The sequence below is a fragment of the Diadema antillarum genome, unplaced genomic scaffold (assembly GCF_040938485.1).
Source record: "Diadema antillarum isolate AM-2024a unplaced genomic scaffold, OU_Dant_1.0 seq00000082_RagTag, whole genome shotgun sequence".
In the NCBI taxonomy this organism is placed as follows: domain Eukaryota; kingdom Metazoa; phylum Echinodermata; class Echinoidea; order Diadematoida; family Diadematidae; genus Diadema; species Diadema antillarum.
Window position 1 is genome coordinate 1,680,968 of NW_027271175.1, and position 20,652 is coordinate 1,701,619.

Genomic DNA, 20,652 nt, shown 5'->3' on the forward strand with positions numbered 1-20,652 from the left:
GAGAGACAGATAGAAGAAAGGGAGGGGCGACCTCTTCGGCGGCGGCGCGCGCGCCCCAGTTGCAGCGCGGACGCTTGAGACGACGCTTGAGATGGACGTTCTCCTCTCCCTTGCGTCGTGTTGAAAAGTAGCTTTAGATTGCTAGTACGCTGGGACGCAACGTATATATATATATATATATATATATATATATATATATATACATATATATATGGGTGCATGAAGTAGCTCTCTACGTCGCAAATTGTGCCCACGTAGAAATAGCCCAGAACGCGTAGTGACGATGCAAGCTAAAAGTAGATCGACTTGACGGGCGCTTCTGCGCATGCTCAGAACATGTTTTGTTTTGTTTTTCCTCTGAACGTCCCCGTCGCGAAAATCTAAAGCTCCCTGGTAATAAATCTCGAGTAATAAAATGATATCATGACATTTCAACTTTCACATCTCTCACTTGATCAGTAACTATAAGAAGAGAGCAATTCTGCTTAGAACATTACATCGGAGTAACATGCTGTTTGCTTTGTTCAATCTAAAAACCAGTTATACTCGGCTTCGCATGATTTGACAACTTGCTTCATTTTGCTAAACTAATATTGATACAAGTATAACAGTACACAGGTGGTATATATAGAATTGTGTACGTATATTGAGCAATGCCGGCTATTTCTCTCTCTTTTCTTGTTGCAGTCGGATATTGCTTCCTATGACGCCAGATGAGGTATGTGTGATGTGATCATACCCTGAAACACTTAGCAACGTGGTGTCTAACAATGAATTATACATAAATTAACGTTATCGTTTTTTGAGACTTTCCTGAGGAAAGCTCTTGCAGATAAATGTACCGTCTATGGTATTGGTATAACTTGAGTTTTCCTCTTCGTGAAACCGATATTCCACCATAATCACGTGTTATATGACGCCTAAATAGATCCTTGTCATTTGATTGGTTGTTTGACGTTGATCATTTAGTCCATTTCACTATATGACGTCATCATCCGTGCAAAATATTGTGGCTCCATTTACCGTGCAACTTTGGATCCATTATACGATTTACTCCATTGCACGCACGTCGAGAGCCCGGCACACTACGCGTGTAAAACGCTTGAATTTGCAGTGTGTGTATCAATGCGACAGCGCGATAGCGTAAAGTGCTCAGTGAGCACTCTCTCGATCTCAGATTCTCTCTTGTTTCTAGATTAATGAAATATCAAATGCCAAGGATCTTTTTTAGGTGTTATATTATAAAACAGTAATGAATGTTTTTGATTCGTACAATTTACAGAATATTTCTTTATTTGTATAATAATGAAGATCATGATCTATATCAGCCGTAACAGCCGTACCGTTATTGCACAGTGTAAAGGTGTAATGAAATGTATGATTATGGTTGGATGTTGTGTGTATTAAGTGTGTCTTATACGTTAATTGCCCAACGGTAGATAATGCTATTGTGTGCGTTATTGCGTGTTTGTATGAAAGTGGTTGCCCCGAGTGTAAAAACTAGACCCGAAAAAGTTTCATTTTCAAGTTGTAGGCTGACTGGCCAATAACGAGAGAGGGGACATGCAGAATGTCCATCGAAAAATGTTTGAAATGCTGCCTTGGGAAGTTATACGTCATGAGAATTCGCCTCAACCTCGACTTTGGGTTTGTCAAGCACTGCACTCTGGGTTCTATAGCACAGAGATTACTAATATAAGCAAACTTTTTAGCTCTAACAATTATGCTGAACATATTTGTGTGATACACGTGCATGGGAAAACAGAGGCATTTTTTGTGGCTTGTTTACGAATGTTACATGTTCACAGTCATGATCATGCTAATCCAGTCGCTGACGGCTGTATGATGATAAACTGTAACTAAAGGCCTATATTTCAACATAAAGAAATGGTGAGTTTATCTCTGTACCCCATTTTTTTTTCTTTTATGATATCATATCCCCTATGACCATGTTTCTGGTAGAATCAATACACTGTACAGTGGTGTGGTTGTTAAGCCATTTGCCACTTGAAATATAATCCTTACATAAGCATTATAGCTGCACAGTAATTTGGGTGAAGGAATTTAATTTGTCGTATATCATTTAATTGAAATAGAGCACGCAGGTGATATATATATATATATATATATATATATATATATATATATATATAATATTATATGTATATATTCATAGGTTGTCATTGACTGTGTAGATCCTGAAGAAGGGCATTTCGCCCGAAAGCTTGATGATTAAAGGGGTGCTACCCAACCACCAGCCACGTCTATATGTGCAAGATTTGCTGTCAATAGATTTACTGTCCTTGCACCGTCCTGCCATGTTGTGGTTAAGTCCTTTGATGTCAGTATACAGCATATATATATATATATATATATATATATATATATATATATATATATCACATATAATACTGTTATACAAGTATAATTCTACATCTCTCTCTTTGTATATTTGTGTAATCACTGTTTGTAGTGTCGTATTGGTCATCTCTATGCCATTGATGAAGCGAGCCGGGATGAGACGGGAGGAGGAGAAGGCGTGGAGATAGTCGAGAATGTGCCGTTCGACGCAACACGTTTCCCCGACGTCCACACAATCAGTGGTCAACCTAAGACAGCAAAAGGGCAGTACACTCATAAGATCTACCACATTTCAAGGTGAATTCCACACCCTGTCCATGTCTTGTGTATATATGTAGTCCAGTCAAAAGTTTTAAACACCTATATATCTGTATACGTTATTTTTCCCACGATTGAAGTTATGTTGTAAATAAATGATTAATTTGTAAGACGTACGTACGGCCCTTAACTTGGAAAACAGTATTGCAAAATCCCTTGATGTGATTTTTGATGTCTTTCTGCGAGCGCTATTTTGCCTGATTCATGTGAACATCTCAAAAAGATGCATGCGCAAGGAGTTGCACACATAGAATAAAAAAAACCCGGCAAAATGTTTGAATTGAGAGCTGTTAGAGCTGAGAGTGAGAGAGAAAATTTTTTTCCTTAAGTTTCGATGCGTTATTGGGTACCTCAAAAGAAGAACAGCATCCCCTCAAAGCAATATTATTGAGGATAGTTATTCCTTGAGAACCACCTCATCTTTGCTTTTAAACCTGTCATTCCAATAGATCAATAGCGATAAATACATTTTCAAATTTACTAAGCTGTATAAGACTTTAGAAAACGTATTCGGCAAAGGCTGCGGGTGCGATTACCGTCTCACACTTACACCTATGATGAGCTATTAAAATCTCTTAATTTTTATCCGTTGTGCATCATGTGCAATTTTTTTTTGTTCCTCATGAGCAAACTTTTCAAGCCTCAACCTTAGGGTCCTACTTATACCAAACTTCACAGAATTCATCTGTTAAAGGTATATAGAGAATGAAAATTTGTGAAAAAAATGATTATAATCAGACCATCATTTCTCTATCAAGCGATACTGTTATGTCAAACTTGGTACCCACGTAATCATTTCTCAAGACTCAAAGCGATTGCAGTATACGATTCAAAAGTTGACTTTCCCCGCAACGCGTGGACAGTGGATGGGTGAATTTGTGGATGACCAGATTGGGTGAAATTAGGGATCTGAAGTTTAATCAGTAGTATTCTTATATATTCCTTTTTTCCCCTTTGGAACCTCCTCTACACAATGTGCTTTTATCTTGAGGTTGCCTCTAAAGCTATCATTCGTAAAATATAGCAATTCTATTACAGTATCTTTTTAAATCAAGCCAATAAACAAAATTACTGTTGCTTGAACAAAGACTCATAGGTACCACTTGAAGGATGACGATATTCATAAAAAAAAATAATTGAGCATTTTCACTCTATACGTTGTGAGATAAACTCTTCATTTATCATCACCACAGTAAGGTTCCCGCCTTCATTCGCCTTCTGGCCCCGAAAGGTTCACTCGAGATTCATGAGAAGTCTTGGAATTGTTTTCCATTTGTCCACACCGAAATATCGGTAAGCAAACATGCAAGATCTTCCTTGGGAATAACATAAAAAAAAATGACAGTGATAATGATGATGATGATGATGATGATGATGATGATAATATTAATAATGATAATAACAATAATAATGATAATAATAATAATGGTGATGCTGTAATGATGATGATGATGTAATGTTGTTGTTGATGATGATGATGATGATAGTGATGATGATGATGATGATGTTTTAATGATGATGATGATGATGCTGTAATGATGATGATGATGATGATGTAATAATGATAATAATGATGATGATGATGACGATGATGGCCATGATGAAAGAACGAGATGTCGGAATTTTGGAGCCTGGGTATATTTGTTCCAAGTTCATCGTGACACTGCAGGCAACCTACAGGAATAGCCTGGTGGTATATAATATACTGCGTCCCTGATCGGAAAGCAGTACTAGTAGATGGCTGTTTCGATTGCCAGTGCATGTTTTGTTTTTTTTCTATGTTTGTTCAACTATAAATAGAACAGCAACAGAATAGAACAGCTGCGATGTTAAAAATAAGTAAGTACAGATGGTGACAAATTATTGATTAAAAAGCCAGCCATTAGATAGTAATGATGTTATATGATATTGATAATAATATACTGATAATGACATAGACAAGAATATGATGTGGTTCTTTAAAGGATGTATCGTAGTATGTTTTCGGTTTAAATAAGATTAATTTTCATTCGTCCACAAAAATGTAAGTAAAAAAATATAGTGCAGTATATATCACACAATTATTATTTCATTATTTTCTAGAAAATACATAATAAAGTATAATATAGGAAACTATACATACACGTATAATTTCATTCAATAACCGAAGCATCAAAGTGCACTGATGTCGATGCTTGTGGACCCTGACTTAGTTGTATACATCAACATTCCGTGAAATGCAGTTAAACACTAGCCATGCATTTCTGCAAATTATCTATCAGGAATAGATTGGGATGAGGAAAGGGTGCCAGTGGATATTGGAAGGAATCGGGCAATATCGATTGCAATATCAATTTTCCTATATCTCTTTCCGATAATCTTTGTCGATGATTATGTATTCTTCATTATTCCTGAATTTCAACACCATCTCATCTGCAATTTTATTCTCTTTACCGTACTGGTTATATTTTTTCTATCAATTACAACATTACCACGAACTTGCTGTTGCTACTGAATTCTGTTCTGCAATACAGAACCCCGATTACATGAAGGACGGTATGAAATTCATGATTGATACAATCTACGCAGAGGGCAAAGGGAAAGAGGAGAACGTAAGTATGATACCACAAAGGTGTTCCACGCATCACGAGGACATGTTGTGAATCAGTGGATGGCATAACGGAGTATTCACCAAGAGTTCCCGGGTTCGAGTCCCCTATGATGAGCGGCAGCGGTTTGCCCCTTTGGCAAGGCGCTTTATATCCTCATAGCATTGACCCCGCTTGACTTGCTTGTTGCATTCATCGGTTCCGTAATAGCGTAGATCTATCTATAATCATGATTACAGATCAATGTTTAATCACTGAGAAAAATTGTATCGCGAAGACTATCTTTTCGTAATCCCAAGCAGCTAGGCATTGACACGCAATATGGTGTATGGGTAATTTCCATAAGTTATCCACTAATTAGAGGATGAACAAAGGATGACTAATGTTAAGAGTGCTAATTGTTGCTCAAAAAGACATTTGCAATAGATAGATAACTTCACAAGTCTGTCAAGACTTTGAATGGGTAAATCGTTGGTGGTTTGTGTATTCACAAATCAATTGGTAATGGTAAGTTGCACTAAGAGCGTAAAGATGATATCAAAATGTGTATGAATCTCCAGTATTGTTAAGGTAGCATAAATTAGCCCTACTGCCTTACCTGACCAACTGTGCCAGTAACTCAATAGAACTGAGCTATGCGGTGAAGACTTTTACCATGAGTCCCACTCAAGGTATAACAAAAAGATATTTTATGAGATTTGATGTGTAGTTCAACACATTATTTCTTTCATTTTTTTTAAACCATTGATGTACGGAGAAAGATATGCATTTACACATAGACGAGATCATGTTGCAAGATGTTGCAAGCTTCATTGACGTAACATGCAAATAGGCAATGGAACGTATAAGTAACTGTCGAGGTGTTTTGTTTCTGTTTTTTATTTTGTTTTTGTTTGCGTATAGAGGTTTTCTCTTTTCCGAGATTGGATGTTGTCTCCTTTGTTGGCACACTTTTGTACAATTCTATAATTATTTTCATTTCAAATGTTGCGTTTAGATTCACGAACTACCCCCGAACTTACTGAGTAAGAGACAGATTGATTTCATTGACATCGCCAATGATCCAGTCAGTAAGACGGTAAGAAGGCAACTCTGAAAAATCTCCTCTCTCTCTCTCTCTCTCTCCTCTGTCTCTCTCTCTCCTCCCCCTTCGTTCTATCTATGACAAATATGTTACAGATTGATTATATATTATATATCATATTATATATATGTTATATATAATATGTTATGTATCATATATTATATATAGTATATGGTATATTATATATTACGTTATATAATATATACTTTCACTTTGTGAAAGCTATTTCAGTACAGAGTGCTCGAAATGTCATAAAGGTAGAGCGTGATATAATGATGATAATATTGGCACAGGGATAGCTGACTAGAGGTTCATCGGCACTCATGTATACTCAGAGTATCGAACAACCCGCATGAGGTGCGATCATCGGACAAAATTTTGATATGAACACCAGGAGCTTATGAGTAGAGGCAGAAAAATCTCTTTGCATCAACTCTATCGCGCAATCCAGTGGAAATCTCGTTTAACGCAGGACCAAAATAAATTGATTTGTTCATATTCATGGTGAATTTATAAACCGAGCTGCTGCTTAACATTGAAGTCAGTGATTATGGACGGTGACTAGCAGGGTAGGGAACGTACATACAAGAATATTTCACCGAAAAGCTTTGAAAACTCGCTTTCAGCACCAAGTCTATAGGGATTTATGAATTACCCGAATTGGCATTTCATTATAATGCTTTCATCAGCTTAGGACAAAATTTAGTGGGCCTACTTTGAGAAGGTATGCGTGCTCTATAACTGTCATTGCCAGCTGCTTCAATTTTCGTAGTGCCGTATCACCACCCAGCCCGTAAAAATGCACACTCAGCTGGCAGTGGTGTGGTTATTGGTGACGATCATGCACGCATAGTGCATATTCGACAACATTATTGCGCGCATTGCTTACCTAAAATACGTTTTCATACCCATGCATGGAACATAATTATCGACCCGTTGTTAATATCTTTTAACACTGTATAACATGTGGTACAGAATAAAAAGTTGATTCATCAATCCTATAGAAAAAATATCATGAGTAGGATGATTTATATGAAGAACTTTTTCCCAAATTTTATGAGTCATGTTTCTTCTTTTTTTTTAGGTTTGTTCCCTTCCTCTTCTTTTCTTTTCCTTGCTCTGTTTTTCTTTACTTGTCTCTGATTGTTGTTGACTCTCACTGTGCCAGTTCTGTAAATGATTTCATTGAGCGTTTTTTTATTCATGTTTTGTGTATACATTGTATTATTCTTGTAATGTAAATTTAGGACCCTGTGCAAGAACAGTCATATTTTGCAGATATGGCTGAACGAGCAAACCCTCGTTTCTTCATACTGTTACGTAAATGATTGTATATACAACTTGTGTGTATTTATTTCTTTTTTATCTGAAGACGGAAATAAAAACAAACAAACAATTATAGCTTGATTATTGCTTGCCTGTCATATGGCTGTTGGATATTGTTTGCCATTTTTTACGCAAAACTGCAGTGTCCTCGCAGTGATAAAGTCAAGTTGTAATAAAAAAATTATGTTATATTCCTCAATATCTTGTGCTGTAGGACTACAAAGAAGACGAAGATCCGACAAAGTTTACATCTGAGAAGACTGGGCGTGGTTCGCTGGTCGAGGATTGGAAGGTGAGCGAGGACAATAGGGAGCTTTAGATTTTAGACGCGCGGACGTTCAAAGGGGGAAAAACATGTTCTGAGCGTGCGCAGAAGCGCGGGTCAAGTTGACGCACGCTTCTGCACACGCTCAGAACATGTTTTTTTCCCTCTGAACGTCCGCGCGTCTAAAATCTAAAGCTCCCTATTATCTCTGAGAGGAATTGCGCAAAACTTTGCGATAATACATTAATTGATTGATTGATTTTTTTTCGTGCGATTCCAACTTGACATTGCTAGTTTGTTTGTTTGTTTGTTTTATTTTTCTTCCAACACATTTTCATACATAAATCAAGATTCTTTAAAGTAATATCAAATGAAATATCAGTATACAGATTACAATGTACATGATTCCAAGAAGGAAAATAAATGTGCAAATTAATTCCAGTAACAAAATGCATATCGTTTTACCAAATTTCCAATAATTACCTGAGAAATTATGCGGAAGATGAGTCTCCGATGGGGTCTAGAAAATAAGTTTACAAATACAGTACTTTATAAAAAACACGTAAGACACAAAATTGTGCTCGGGCAAGAAGGTCTATTTATACTTGCCCGCTCCCTTTGATACAAAATGGATATACCTGGTAATGCTGGACTAAGAATGACGTAAAGTTCTCCCCTAGAGTATCCGTTATACGCGAAAGAGGTTTTCAGAGGTAAATACAATCGCACACAAAATTATTCATTCCTTTTTGTCATTGTCCGTTAGATTGAGTTCGAATCCCACCCTGTGCTTACGTCTTTGGACAAGATGCTTTTACCCACGATGTCCTTCTAAACCCAGGTGTATAAATGAGTACCTGGCAACGATAGGGTAACAATAATGGCAGGGCCCTCTGGTAGAGCAGTGGTTACACTGAAGAGGCTACCCTGGGTAAATAAGACACTATCATTGGTATTTTATTATTATTAAGTCACGGCAGGGTCCACTATACGATGATGAATTCTTGTTAATTTATGTATAAGACATGTAAAATGTCACTTAATACAACCGTTGTTGATGGCGGCTTGATAATCTCCTTCTTATTGTAATGGGATGGTCTTCTTTCTCTTCTATACAGGAGACGCAGGATCCAATAATGTGCTGCTACAAACTTGTCTCCTTCGAGTTCAAGTGGTGGGGTCTCCAAACGAAAGTGGAGAGTGTGATGAAAAGGGTAGGTATTTCTCGTCACGACAAGGATAAACGATACAGATTACTAATATCTAAGGCTTTTCGGAGGTGAACAAAGAAAAAGAAAAGAAAAGAAAAGGTATTACAACGTTTAATCACTCCAAGTGCAGACATATTCTCACTCGCTGAGCAGTGTACAGATATTGTGTCATTGTCCAACACACGACTATATGTTCTGTACAGTGTCAGTGGTGGATGGAAGGGGGGGGGGGGGAGGGGTGGAGGAGCGCACCGGCTGCTCCCACATGTCATTTTTCTTAAAATAAAGGAAATTAAAGGGGCGCGTGCGCTCCCCCTTTAATTTTCGATTATAATGGCACAAGAAAATTGCCCTGAACCCCCTCCCCCTGTTTTTTTTGGCTTGTCAGCCGATGAAACCCGGAAGTGGCATGAGATATTGCGCGGAGCCCCCCCCCCCTTTTTTTTTTCAGCTGATTAAACTTGGAAGTGGCACCAGGAATATTTTTGCGCTACCCCCCCCCCTCTTTATTGAATTCCTGGATTCGCCCTTTTTTGTTGATTTTTTTTTCATCTACACAGGCGGAGAGGCGTTTATTGTTAAACCTTCATCGCAAACTTTTCTGTCGAATGGACCAATGGCATGGGATGACGATTGAGGACATTCGAGCGATGGAAGAGAAGACCCAGAGAGACTTGCAAAAGGTACCAGACCACGCCAGATATGCTTAAAGAGAAGACACCTAAAGATCCTAAGTGTTTGTCTGGAAACTGTTAGGGAGGGTCCATATTTTATAGATAAATAGACGATCTCATGTTAGGTGTCTTTTGTACAAACCTTGGTATAGAGCTGTGAGGCCATTATGACGTCATCGTGCTCTCATCGCGTTCTGTGCATAAATTATTTAGTGGGAGTGCGGTAAAATAAAATGATTAATAATAATAGTTATCCGTGTCGTGTGATGGTCAGTATATCTGATATTATCTTCTGTTGATATGAATAACGACTGAAAGATGTCGATTCGATACGCGTTACAACTTTTGCGCAGTTCGTGATTGCAGCTACGGTGGTTTTCAGCTGTTTATGCTTTCTTTCTGTAGGCTCTAGTTAAAAGTTGGCCACCTACCCCTACTAAGTTTTTGTATTCATAGGAGTTTTGTGATTAAGGTCACACTGATACGTACAATGGAAACATGGCACAATCACGAAATGGATGACCCCCAAAATGGCATAGATCTTTTAAAAGACGTGCCTTTTTTTTCTTTTTTTAAGTGTGGGAAGTAGACTTCGTGGGCCATAATGATACAGTAGGTCATGTAGGTTGTAGGCCATATGATTCAGATTATTGCACTCACGAAGAAAGGTTTGTAGACTAGATCACCATATCCCTCCCAGTGAAAGAACCGCACACCTGTACAAAGAGACATTCGTGTGCCTCATCACTTTGTAGTAGCAAAGATGTTGGGGAAAAAATAAGGGGAAATTGATACGAATACCAGCTTAGAATAAACATCTTTGTGGCTGATGAAGGGAAAGAATTAAAATATGTTTCAGTTAAATTTTAAATTAGTGAGACTTTTCTGTATTGAACATGACGCACGGTATCTTATTCTAGAAAAAAGGTGTGTATAATACTTTCAGCATTCAATACAATTGAGTGCATCAAGATTATGAAGATGTTTTGTTTAGACACACAAAACACATATGTGTCTTTCCTATTTCGAGATTTAACGTTTTACTTTTCACACATGCCTCCATAAGAAATCATTCACAGATGTAAGAGATTTACGTGACATTGATAGATCTATTCCTTCGTTTGGTTTTGTCTCCTATATGATAGATGATAAACGAGGGGACTGTCAGAGGCACGATGGAAAAGTAGGCGAAGGGTTCGGCTCCATCCGGAAAGTTTCATCGAGCTTTACGATGGTATGAAATGTCCTTTTCCGACACACGACAAGAATAAGCTGACACAAGAATATCTGCAGTGCACAAGTTTGGGGTTTATTGCAAGTTTGACCTTTCAAATTATTGGACAGAAACAGAGGTAATGCCTGTAATGCATGAAACGACCAACATCGCGCAACGTCGGAGAAACGACGGAGAAACGTCGTCGTCGTTGATTGATATGCAATGCATCCGTGTACTTGCTTGTGACATCGTCGATGTTATCGTTCGCGTTAGTTTAACCCCTCCCCCATTTATGTCATTGTTCTTGGCAGGGGAAGAGTGAAAGCTTCACACCTACAGATAAAACAGTTGCAATTCGTTATTCCGAAACCCCGTTATTCCGAAGTGTTCGTTATTCCGAAGGTTCGTAATTGCAAAATTGAAAAAACAAAAACAAAAACAAAAAATAACTCATTATTCCGAAGGCGTGTAAAGTTTGCTAATCCGAAAATGAAATAATGTTCTTTTGTACACACTTTTTTCCATGTTCGGATAAACGAACCTTATTTCATTTTCAGGCTGACGAAGCTTCGGATGAAGATCACACATCACAGTATATCCGGTTTAACGAAGATCAAGGTATACGGAATATGTGCGTTTCGGAATAACGAACCTTCGGGCTATAATGAATACTACCCAATAAGACGGTTCTCTCCAGGTTATCACACACACACACACACACACACACACACACACACTCCAAAAAAAATGATGACAAAGAAAGAAAAATGTATATTTTGGATGAAGTTTGATTAAAGAGGAAATAATAGTTTTGTATTCAATGGTTGGTGAGTTACTTTTAAAACTATGCACTTACCCTATGAGGCTGAATTGACTTGGGTGTTGCAGGATTGAAACAATTTCAAAGGGTTAAAAACCAACTGAATCTTACTTGAGTCGTGTTCTCCTGTTCATGTTTTACCTATCAACACTCGTATCTATGAAGATTCTCTTGGTGTCGGGTCTGAAGCGAAAGTTAGAAATTATATTAGGCCTTGATAATAATGTATCGAATGTTGTAGGTATTATTATAGTAACGTATATTCATGGTAAGCTAAGTGGAAAAGTTTCGTACATTAGTTATAAATGTCCATCAATTATAGTACTCGCATTCTTGTTGTTCCATGCAGGTGGAACAGTGTGAACAATTACGATATAATAGAATGATGGATTCCTATAATAATTCAGATTCAGTCAAATCCATTTATTGTCCATTTAGGAAATCCTTTTTGTTGGCATATGGGCGTACACATAGGAATATCTACATACGTATATATACATACATACATACTTACATGACTTGTATTCATAAACATGTTCATGTACATGTTATGTTATACTTGACCGAGTCCTGTTCTGTTAGTAATTATGTAATTTATGTCCATGTTATACTTGACCGAGTCCTGTTCTGTTAGTAGTTCTGTAATTTATGTCCATGTCCATATCCCAGTCCTTTCGTTGCTGTAAGTAGACACTAATGATTGGAATAGCGCGCACTAACCTGTCACATTATCTAATAACAATGCATAATTCATATTGTTGCTTAAAGGTCCTGTTTACCTCTGGGAGCAGTGATTCAAACAATGTTCAAGATATCACTTTTAATGCATATGGATCGTGTAGGTCAGTTATATCACAAAACATCCTACCATATGAACTTTTTGCAATGAAGCATAAAATATAAGAAGATATCACTATTTTCTCTCATTAAAACATAACTGTAGGCGGTTGGAAACATTTTATTATAACGTATTAAACAGTTAACAGTCCTTAACATCGATTATTCTGGTTCAATTTTTCCTTTTTTACATTGGTTGTTTCTTATATCCCTGTAACTCACATTTTAGAACTATTTTGAAGCACTGATGTTGGGTTTTAATTTGTGTCATCTGCAAATGGTAAATTATACCTTTAAAGCGATATCTATATATACAGTGCTTAATGGGAAAGAAATGTACTAGCATTGCAGTGTGTAATAATAGTTTTTCAATGTAATTGTGTATGCGTATGTGTTGCTAGCAGAGATAATTTTCATAGTACTAGGCGGGGAACAGTAAAATCCAACGTTTCTGTGTTCTATTTTGTAACACTCGTTCGTCACTATGTTTCTTTAAAGAACAATGTATTATTCATTACTAGACACTCATTTTTATTTGCAGTGTAGTTCTAATGACGTATAAATGCCTTTTAAAATCTCTTCAATGGATCTAGGGATTGAAAAAAAAAAGACTCCCAACAAAACCCAATAGAAAATTGTATTCACAAGTCATTGGTATGATTGCATGTATTACACGTCCGTGCAGTTTTAAAGTAAATACTAAGTACGTTATTATTATCCATGTAATAATGATATTGATATCTGTTTCATCTAGATTAAATAGGCCTAAAGACTTAATGCTCATACAGGCAGATACACTGTAAAGCTAACGCTATCAAGTATGTTTCATAAAGTTTTCAGTTAAAAGTTAGAGGACATCGTTGTGTAATTTCTGAGTGTTATTCTGGTGCCTGAGGGGAATTTATTTTTTCTTGAATTGTAAGTGATTGTGGCATGAGCTGATAAACATACAAAGAGTTTAATGCCAAAATGAGCTAAGCGATATTTTTAAACATTTTAACGTATACCCATGTCTGCATCAATAATAGAGCAAAACAAAACCTTTTCGGTGATACCTCGCCAGGCAATAGCCAATCAGCTTACAGCATGTAGGTTGTTGCCATAGTAACTCACTTGTATCATAACAAGGAATATTCTAGACGTTATGAATAAAAATATCCCATATTTTTGTGATTTTAGCAGCTTTAATTGCAAATGGAGTTAGCTCGTTTTGTGATAAAACGCTTCATACGCATATATTATATATATATACATATAATAAGTACATTATATATATATATATATATATATATATATATATATATATATATATAAGAGAGAGAGAGAGAGAGAGAGAGAGCTGGGGAGAATATACACCATATGAGGAGTTTAAGCGCAAAACGAGTCGCGTTAACTCAATTCTTGTCAACTTGAGATATTCGCAATCAAAGCTGCTAAACACGGAAAATTAAAGGAAAATCATATATTTCGTCATAACTTCAAGCAGAGGCTTTGTTATTTTACAAGTGAGGTATCACTGGAAATGTTTTAAATTGCTCTACTGTCTTATGTTGGACCTAATTCAAAATGTTTGAAAATGGCGATAAACTCTTCACGCATATAGATTCATGTATGTATGTATATGTATATAATATTATTATATAATTATTGATACATGCCCTTCCCCGGTAGGATGAAACGTTTTCATGCCATTTAACCCTAACCAGGCCGGGCTTTTTTGGGGTGTTCTGTGGCCTAGGGGAGTTGATTCAACCCACCCCCCCCCCCCCCCCCCCCGGCATATCGGCCGTCGATCGCGCAATCGCCATGAAAATTGGCACATGCATTACCTGTGGCGTAATCTACCACACTATGGAAATTTTCATTATATTAATTAATCATGCTAATATATGCATAAAATCATACATTTTGCTCTAAATCAGAAAGTAAAGCTCCTAAAATCCTATTTTTGGTGATAACATTATTCGTAGCATTCCTAACAATGTACTCGAAAAAAAGAACTGGTATTAAACTTAATTTCTTATGTATTTTATTGTTTTATGAATTTCTTATGTGTTTCCTTGTTTTTCGACCTTTTGTTTTATCATTTTTTCCACAAAATTTATGACAGAACCTTTTTCAAGCATAATTATGCTAACATTAATTGATTTCAGCCTATGAAAGTGAAAATAATCATATCTTTATGAATAAGGTGAGAAAACTCTATTTGCATAGACTTTATACACAAATCACTTTTTGAGCCATTTTCGGTCTGACAGGCATGTATAAAAGGTCATGCAGCGTCGTAACGGTATGCGCGATTTTCGCGAAAATAGTGTCAAAAGATGTGCGAGACTTTAACGGTAAAAAGTCAGCGAACGGCGCGGTCCAAAAATTTCGCGCGGCGGAATAGTCGCGAAAAATGTCGAGGGGGGGGGGTTGATTCAACACCCCCCCCCCCCGGCCTTTTTAGGGTTAAGGCTTTTATCACACTCGTATCATTTATGCAATTGCTTCTTTGCATAATATATTGTACTGATCGAAAGTTATTCGAACAACATAACGACCGCGTATGACAAAACCCGTCTATACTTTAGATCGCAACATGAATCTGAGTGGCGAACTTTCGAAATAGACCGCAAAACGTAAAATTGTACGGCGTAATTCGGGCTCTTGGGAATGGAACTATTGACGGTGTACTAAACGTGAGGCTACGTTTCTCGGTTACAAGGTGATCGTAATTCTTCGTCTTCCGCGAAATACCGTGTGGGTAGTTCCTTCGTGCTGCTGTACAGGCCCTCTTTCGTCGCATCGTTCCCTATCGGGAACAAGTACACGGTACAGCGCGATCATTGATCAGCGAAAGAAACTCTGTCGATGACGTAATGGTGAGACATTTACAGTAGTATGTTTTTATGAGAGAAAGCCAGAGGGGACGGGGGGGGGGAGGGGGGTGGGGAGACATGAGCTAGGTTTGTAGGGTCAATGGTTTGACCAAGTGGAGTGGCGGAGACATGCTCTTGATATCTAGGCACATAGACCCTTATGGGTGTGTAGAAGGGGAGGGGGTTTGAAAGCTGAAAAACTTTAGTCATATTATTTTGCACCCATTTATACACAAACATCAGGCCTACTCAGTAATATTATTAGGTCTATACATGCATGATAGGCCTGTAGACCTATAGGCTACGGATATGTTCGTTGATCTATATCACGTGTATACAGTCACCCTAAAAACAAGTAACAACAACAACAACAATAAAAAAACAACAACAACAACAACAACAACAATAATAACAACAACAACAACAACAACAACCTTTCTAATTCATGACAGCTCCGGAATGATTTTGTGCACAAAATTTAACTCCTTGATTGAAAAGACAGGTGGAAATAGAGTGAAAATGAGGGGGAATGTGAAAGCCCAAGAAAATGATCCAAACAATAATTGTTTGGATCATTATTTGTTTGGATCATTATTGCCGATACACGTATTGACTTCATAGAAAATAAACTGAGACAGCTATTGCTAGCGGTTGCTTGAATACAAATGAACTTTTAGTTGTGTTTCCTTCGATGGCAAATAAATATTATGGAGTCAAAAATGTGCGCGCAGTGGAATGAGTGAGGTTTTGAAGTGTATAGAAGTAACACGGTCATTTCTTTTAGTGCACATACTCCTAGCTATTAATCTAAAAATACACACTTGATACGATTTTGCTTAGAAATACTGACACAGTCTTCACTAGCAGTATATTATTAAAGTCATCATAAAACCATATTCCAGCCCACTATAGCTGATATCATATGGTTATAGTCTCACTTTCATCGGTGAAAGAGGCTCTGATAATATAATTATCCATTCATGGTTCTTCAAAGTCGCCTTTCCGCTATTCTTTTTGTAGCTCAGTTCGGTTTGGCTCCGCGCCGAGAGTATCGATACATATCCCTGTGCACTGGGAAAAAAAAAGGAGAAGAATAGACTCGATCGATTGGCTGTATGTGATTGGATTCAGTAAGAATGTAGGGCCTGTCTACGTAATAACCACATTCAAATTGGACTGCAACATTTTAGTGCTGTAATCGATCTTTTCTCAGTACATGCCACTTCTTGCCAGTACGTATGACAAAACAAATTAACCTTGATTACTTTGATGAAGGCTATTTGCTAAGCAACTTCAGATAGATCCATATTGTGAGATTAATGTAAACATCATAGATAATCTTTACTGGCGTGCGAAAAAAGTAGGGCTGTACGATGGGCAAAGTAAACATTTTCTCTCGATCTAGAGAAACAAAACGTAATTAGGGCTATTGATGTATGGCAATTCTTATCATCATTACCAAACCATAAGGTATATAGGCCTACTTATAGGTCGTGTATTGTGAGTTATGTGGATTATTCTCCCTGTGTGATATTGTAGTCATGTCTTATCTTACAAACAAATTATGCCATAGCATAATTGATGACAATATAGTGATGAAAATAAAGCCATATACTATACTTCTATACTACTCTCACTGCTTGACCCACGACTACTGTATATAGTGTATACTATCCTGCTGTATGCTGCAGCGATGAAAATCTATTAAAGCTATATGAATTCTACTACTACCCTTATATACCACGACTATACTGTCAAGTACTATTCTATACTGCTACAACAACAACTATAGGCCTACTCCGCTACTGCTATCAACTGCTGTTCGCGCTACTGACCACCACTGACCACTATTACTTCTACTTACTATATAGGCCTACTTACTAACTACTTTTACTACTATACTACTATTATTACTACTACTACTACTCCTATACTACGGGCTAGATATAATACTGCTTCTACTACTACTACCACTAACTTATACTGCTACTTCTACTACAACTACTACTACTACTGCTACTACTCTACAGGGTGTACTATACTACTACTACTAGTACTACTACTACTACTAATAATATTGATAATAATAATACATGTGTTATTCCTTAATACCATGCACCTCGCACGAAGTTCTACTTCTGTTACTTCTCTTACTGTACAGTATAAACGACAATCACATTGGTACTGATTATCAATGAAACTGTTCCCTGGGTGTGTATACTATAACTTCGAGTTTCGTGTTTCGAGTTTCGAGTATCGCGTATCGAGTATCCATGGGCGTCACCAGGGGGGGTGCGTTGGGTGCGAACGCACCCCCCTTCAGATCTATAAAAAAAAAAAAAAAAAAAAAAAAAAAAAAAAAAAAAAAATCAGTCTGCGAGCGACCTCAACGCCGGACGCTAAATAATTACTCTTTTCTAATTTGTTTTTATATTTTGCACCAGGGACACACACACACACACACACACACACACACACACACACACACACACACACACAAAAATAATAATAATAATTCGCACCCCTGGTCACCTGGCAGCACTGATTTTGTACATATCTATTAGTATTCTACAGTGTTTACTATTTATCGACCGTACTGTACATCCGTACGATACGGAGCACTTATACACGTTTGCCCCATCCCACATAATCATAATTCCCGCAATGAAAAGATTTTCTTGCTTTTTTGTTAGAATTCAAGAAATCTGTCCAATTAGTTCACCCAAAAGCAGTGGCGTAACTACGGAGGGGGGTGCGCCCCCCTCCCAATCCGCTGGCAAAAAAAAAAAAAGACTTACCGAAATAGTGATTCAAGTGTTAGTAAACTGCTTTTGAATGAAAGGGTGATCAAGAAATAAGATATTTTTCTATGATTCCTTTTAACCAAAATTAGATAGGAATATAGTGTGAAACATTGTTCAAAAAGCCCGGACCCGACAAAAGATTGTGATTCAGCGTGATTCCTGGTTGGCATTCTGCATAATCATAAGCAGGATGTGCGCAGTGTACTCAGTACATCCGAACGAAGAGTCGCTACAATGTTGCGCAATGTGATGTAGAATGTATACTTTTGTACCTTACTCTTCGTTATATCAAAGCTAGATCATTGATTTTGCAGTGTTGCTTTATACATACTAGTCTATGTAAAAATGTCTTGCATTGCCAATAAAAAGACTTGCCCTGGGCTAATTCCTAACTTTTCCTTGTACATATAAGACACACACACAAACAAACACGCACGATTAGTTTATGGGATGCTCTAAAGTGCAGATTTTGGACATCCTTTCCCCGCTTGGTCACTTCGACGCCACCTCGCTGGTCATACCTCCCCCAGTCATGAACATAAACCCACACCCTTGACTACCAGTGGCGGATCCAGGGAGAGGGGCGCACCGGGCTCACCGGGCGTCCCCCCCCCCCTTTAATTTCCAAAGCGAAAAAAAAAATAATATAGCTTCAAACGGCAGTTTTTGGACAGTAAAATGTCAAAATTTTCAAGCTCGCTCGTTCCTTTCGCTCGCATCAGTCGTAATGCCATTCTCCTGAAGTTGCTGCCAGTAATTGCCGGCAGTTGCGCCTGGTGCGCCCCCCCCCCCTCCCCTTAATTTCCAAAGCAAAAAAAATATAGCTACAAACGGCAATTTGGGGACTGTAAAATGTCAAAATTTTCAAGATCGCTCGCTCCGTTCGCTCGCATTTAATCTTTATGCCATTCTTCTGATGTTGCTGCCAGTAATTGCCTGCAGGTGCGCCCGGTGCGCCCCCCCCCCCAACTTCCAAAATGAAAAAATATGGCTAAGAACGGCAGTTTTGGGACTGTAAAATGTAAAATTTTCAAGCTCGCTCTCTTCGCACGCTCGCATTTAATTGTTATGCAATTCACCTGGATGTTGCTGCCAGTAATTGCCAGCAGTTGCGCCCGGTGCCCCTCCCCCCTTAATTTCCAAAGCGAAAAAATATGGCTAAGAAAAGACCGGCAGTTTTTGGACTGTAAAATGTAATATTTTCAAGCTTGCTCGTTCCGCTCGCTCGAATGTAATCAATATGCTCTCCTGATATTGATTCCAGTATTTGCCAGCACTTGCGCCCGATGCGCCCCCTTAAATTCTAAAGCGAAGAAATATAGCTACAAACGGCAGTTTGTTTGTTTGGTTTTTTTTTACTGTAAAATGTCAAAATCTTCAAGCTCGCTCGCTCGCTCGCATTTTATTGTTATACGCAATTCTCCTGATGTTGCTGCCAGTAATTGCCGGCAGTTGCGCCCGGTGCGCCCCCCCCCCCCCCACCTCCTTTATTTCCAAAGCGAAAAAATATGGCTCCAAATGGAAGTTTTGGGACTGTAAAATGTCAAAACTTTCAAGCTCGCATTTAATCTTTATGCCATTCTTCTGATGTTGCTGCCAGTAATTGCCTGCAGGTGCGTCCGGTGCGCCTCCCTCCCCCCCCCCCTTAACTTCCAAAATGAAAAAATATGGCTAAGAACGGCAGTTTTGGGACTGTAAAATGTAAAATTTTCAAGCTCGCTCTCTTCGCTCGCTCGCATTTAATTGTTATGCCATTCACCTGATGTTGCTGCCAGTAATTGCCAGCAGTAAGATGCGCCCGGTGAGCCCCCCCCCCTTAATTTCCAAAGCAAAAAAAAAAGATACGGCTACAAAATGCAGTTTTGGGACTGTAAAATGTCAAAATTTTCAAGCTCGCTCGCTCACTCGCTCGCATTTAATTGTTATGCAATTCTCCCGATGTTGCTGCCACTAATTACCGGCAGTTGCGCATGTTGCGCCCCCACCCTTCCTTTATCTCCGAAGCGAAAAAATATGGCTCCAAATGGCAGTTTTTGGACTGTAAAATGTCAAAATTTCCAAGCTCGCTCTCTTCGCTCGCTCGCATCTAATTATTATGCCATTCACCTGATGTTGCTGCCAGTAATTGCCAGCAGTTGCGCCCGTTGCGCCCCCCCCCCCCTTAATTTACAAAGCAAAAAAAATATGGCTACAAACGGCAGTTTTGGGACTGTAAAATGTCAAAATTTTCAAGCTCGCTCGCATTTAATTGTTATGCAATTCTCCTGATGTTGCTGCCAATAAT

General features: G+C 38.1%; 1 protein-coding gene across 1 annotated transcript; it reads left to right on the forward strand.

Moving 5' to 3' along the window:
* The first annotated feature begins 703 nt into the window (after window positions 1–703).
* LOC139726300 (phosphatidylinositol transfer protein alpha isoform-like) lies at window positions 704–9,863 on the forward strand. The gene is made up of 8 exons (XM_071637367.1): window positions 704–718; window positions 2,474–2,658; window positions 3,873–3,972; window positions 5,193–5,270; window positions 6,265–6,345; window positions 7,892–7,969; window positions 9,061–9,156; window positions 9,714–9,863. Exons 1-8 carry the CDS (start codon window positions 704–706, stop codon window positions 9,861–9,863), a joined length of 783 nt encoding a protein of 260 aa, XP_071493468.1.
* Window positions 9,864–20,652: the final 10,789 nt, after the last annotated feature.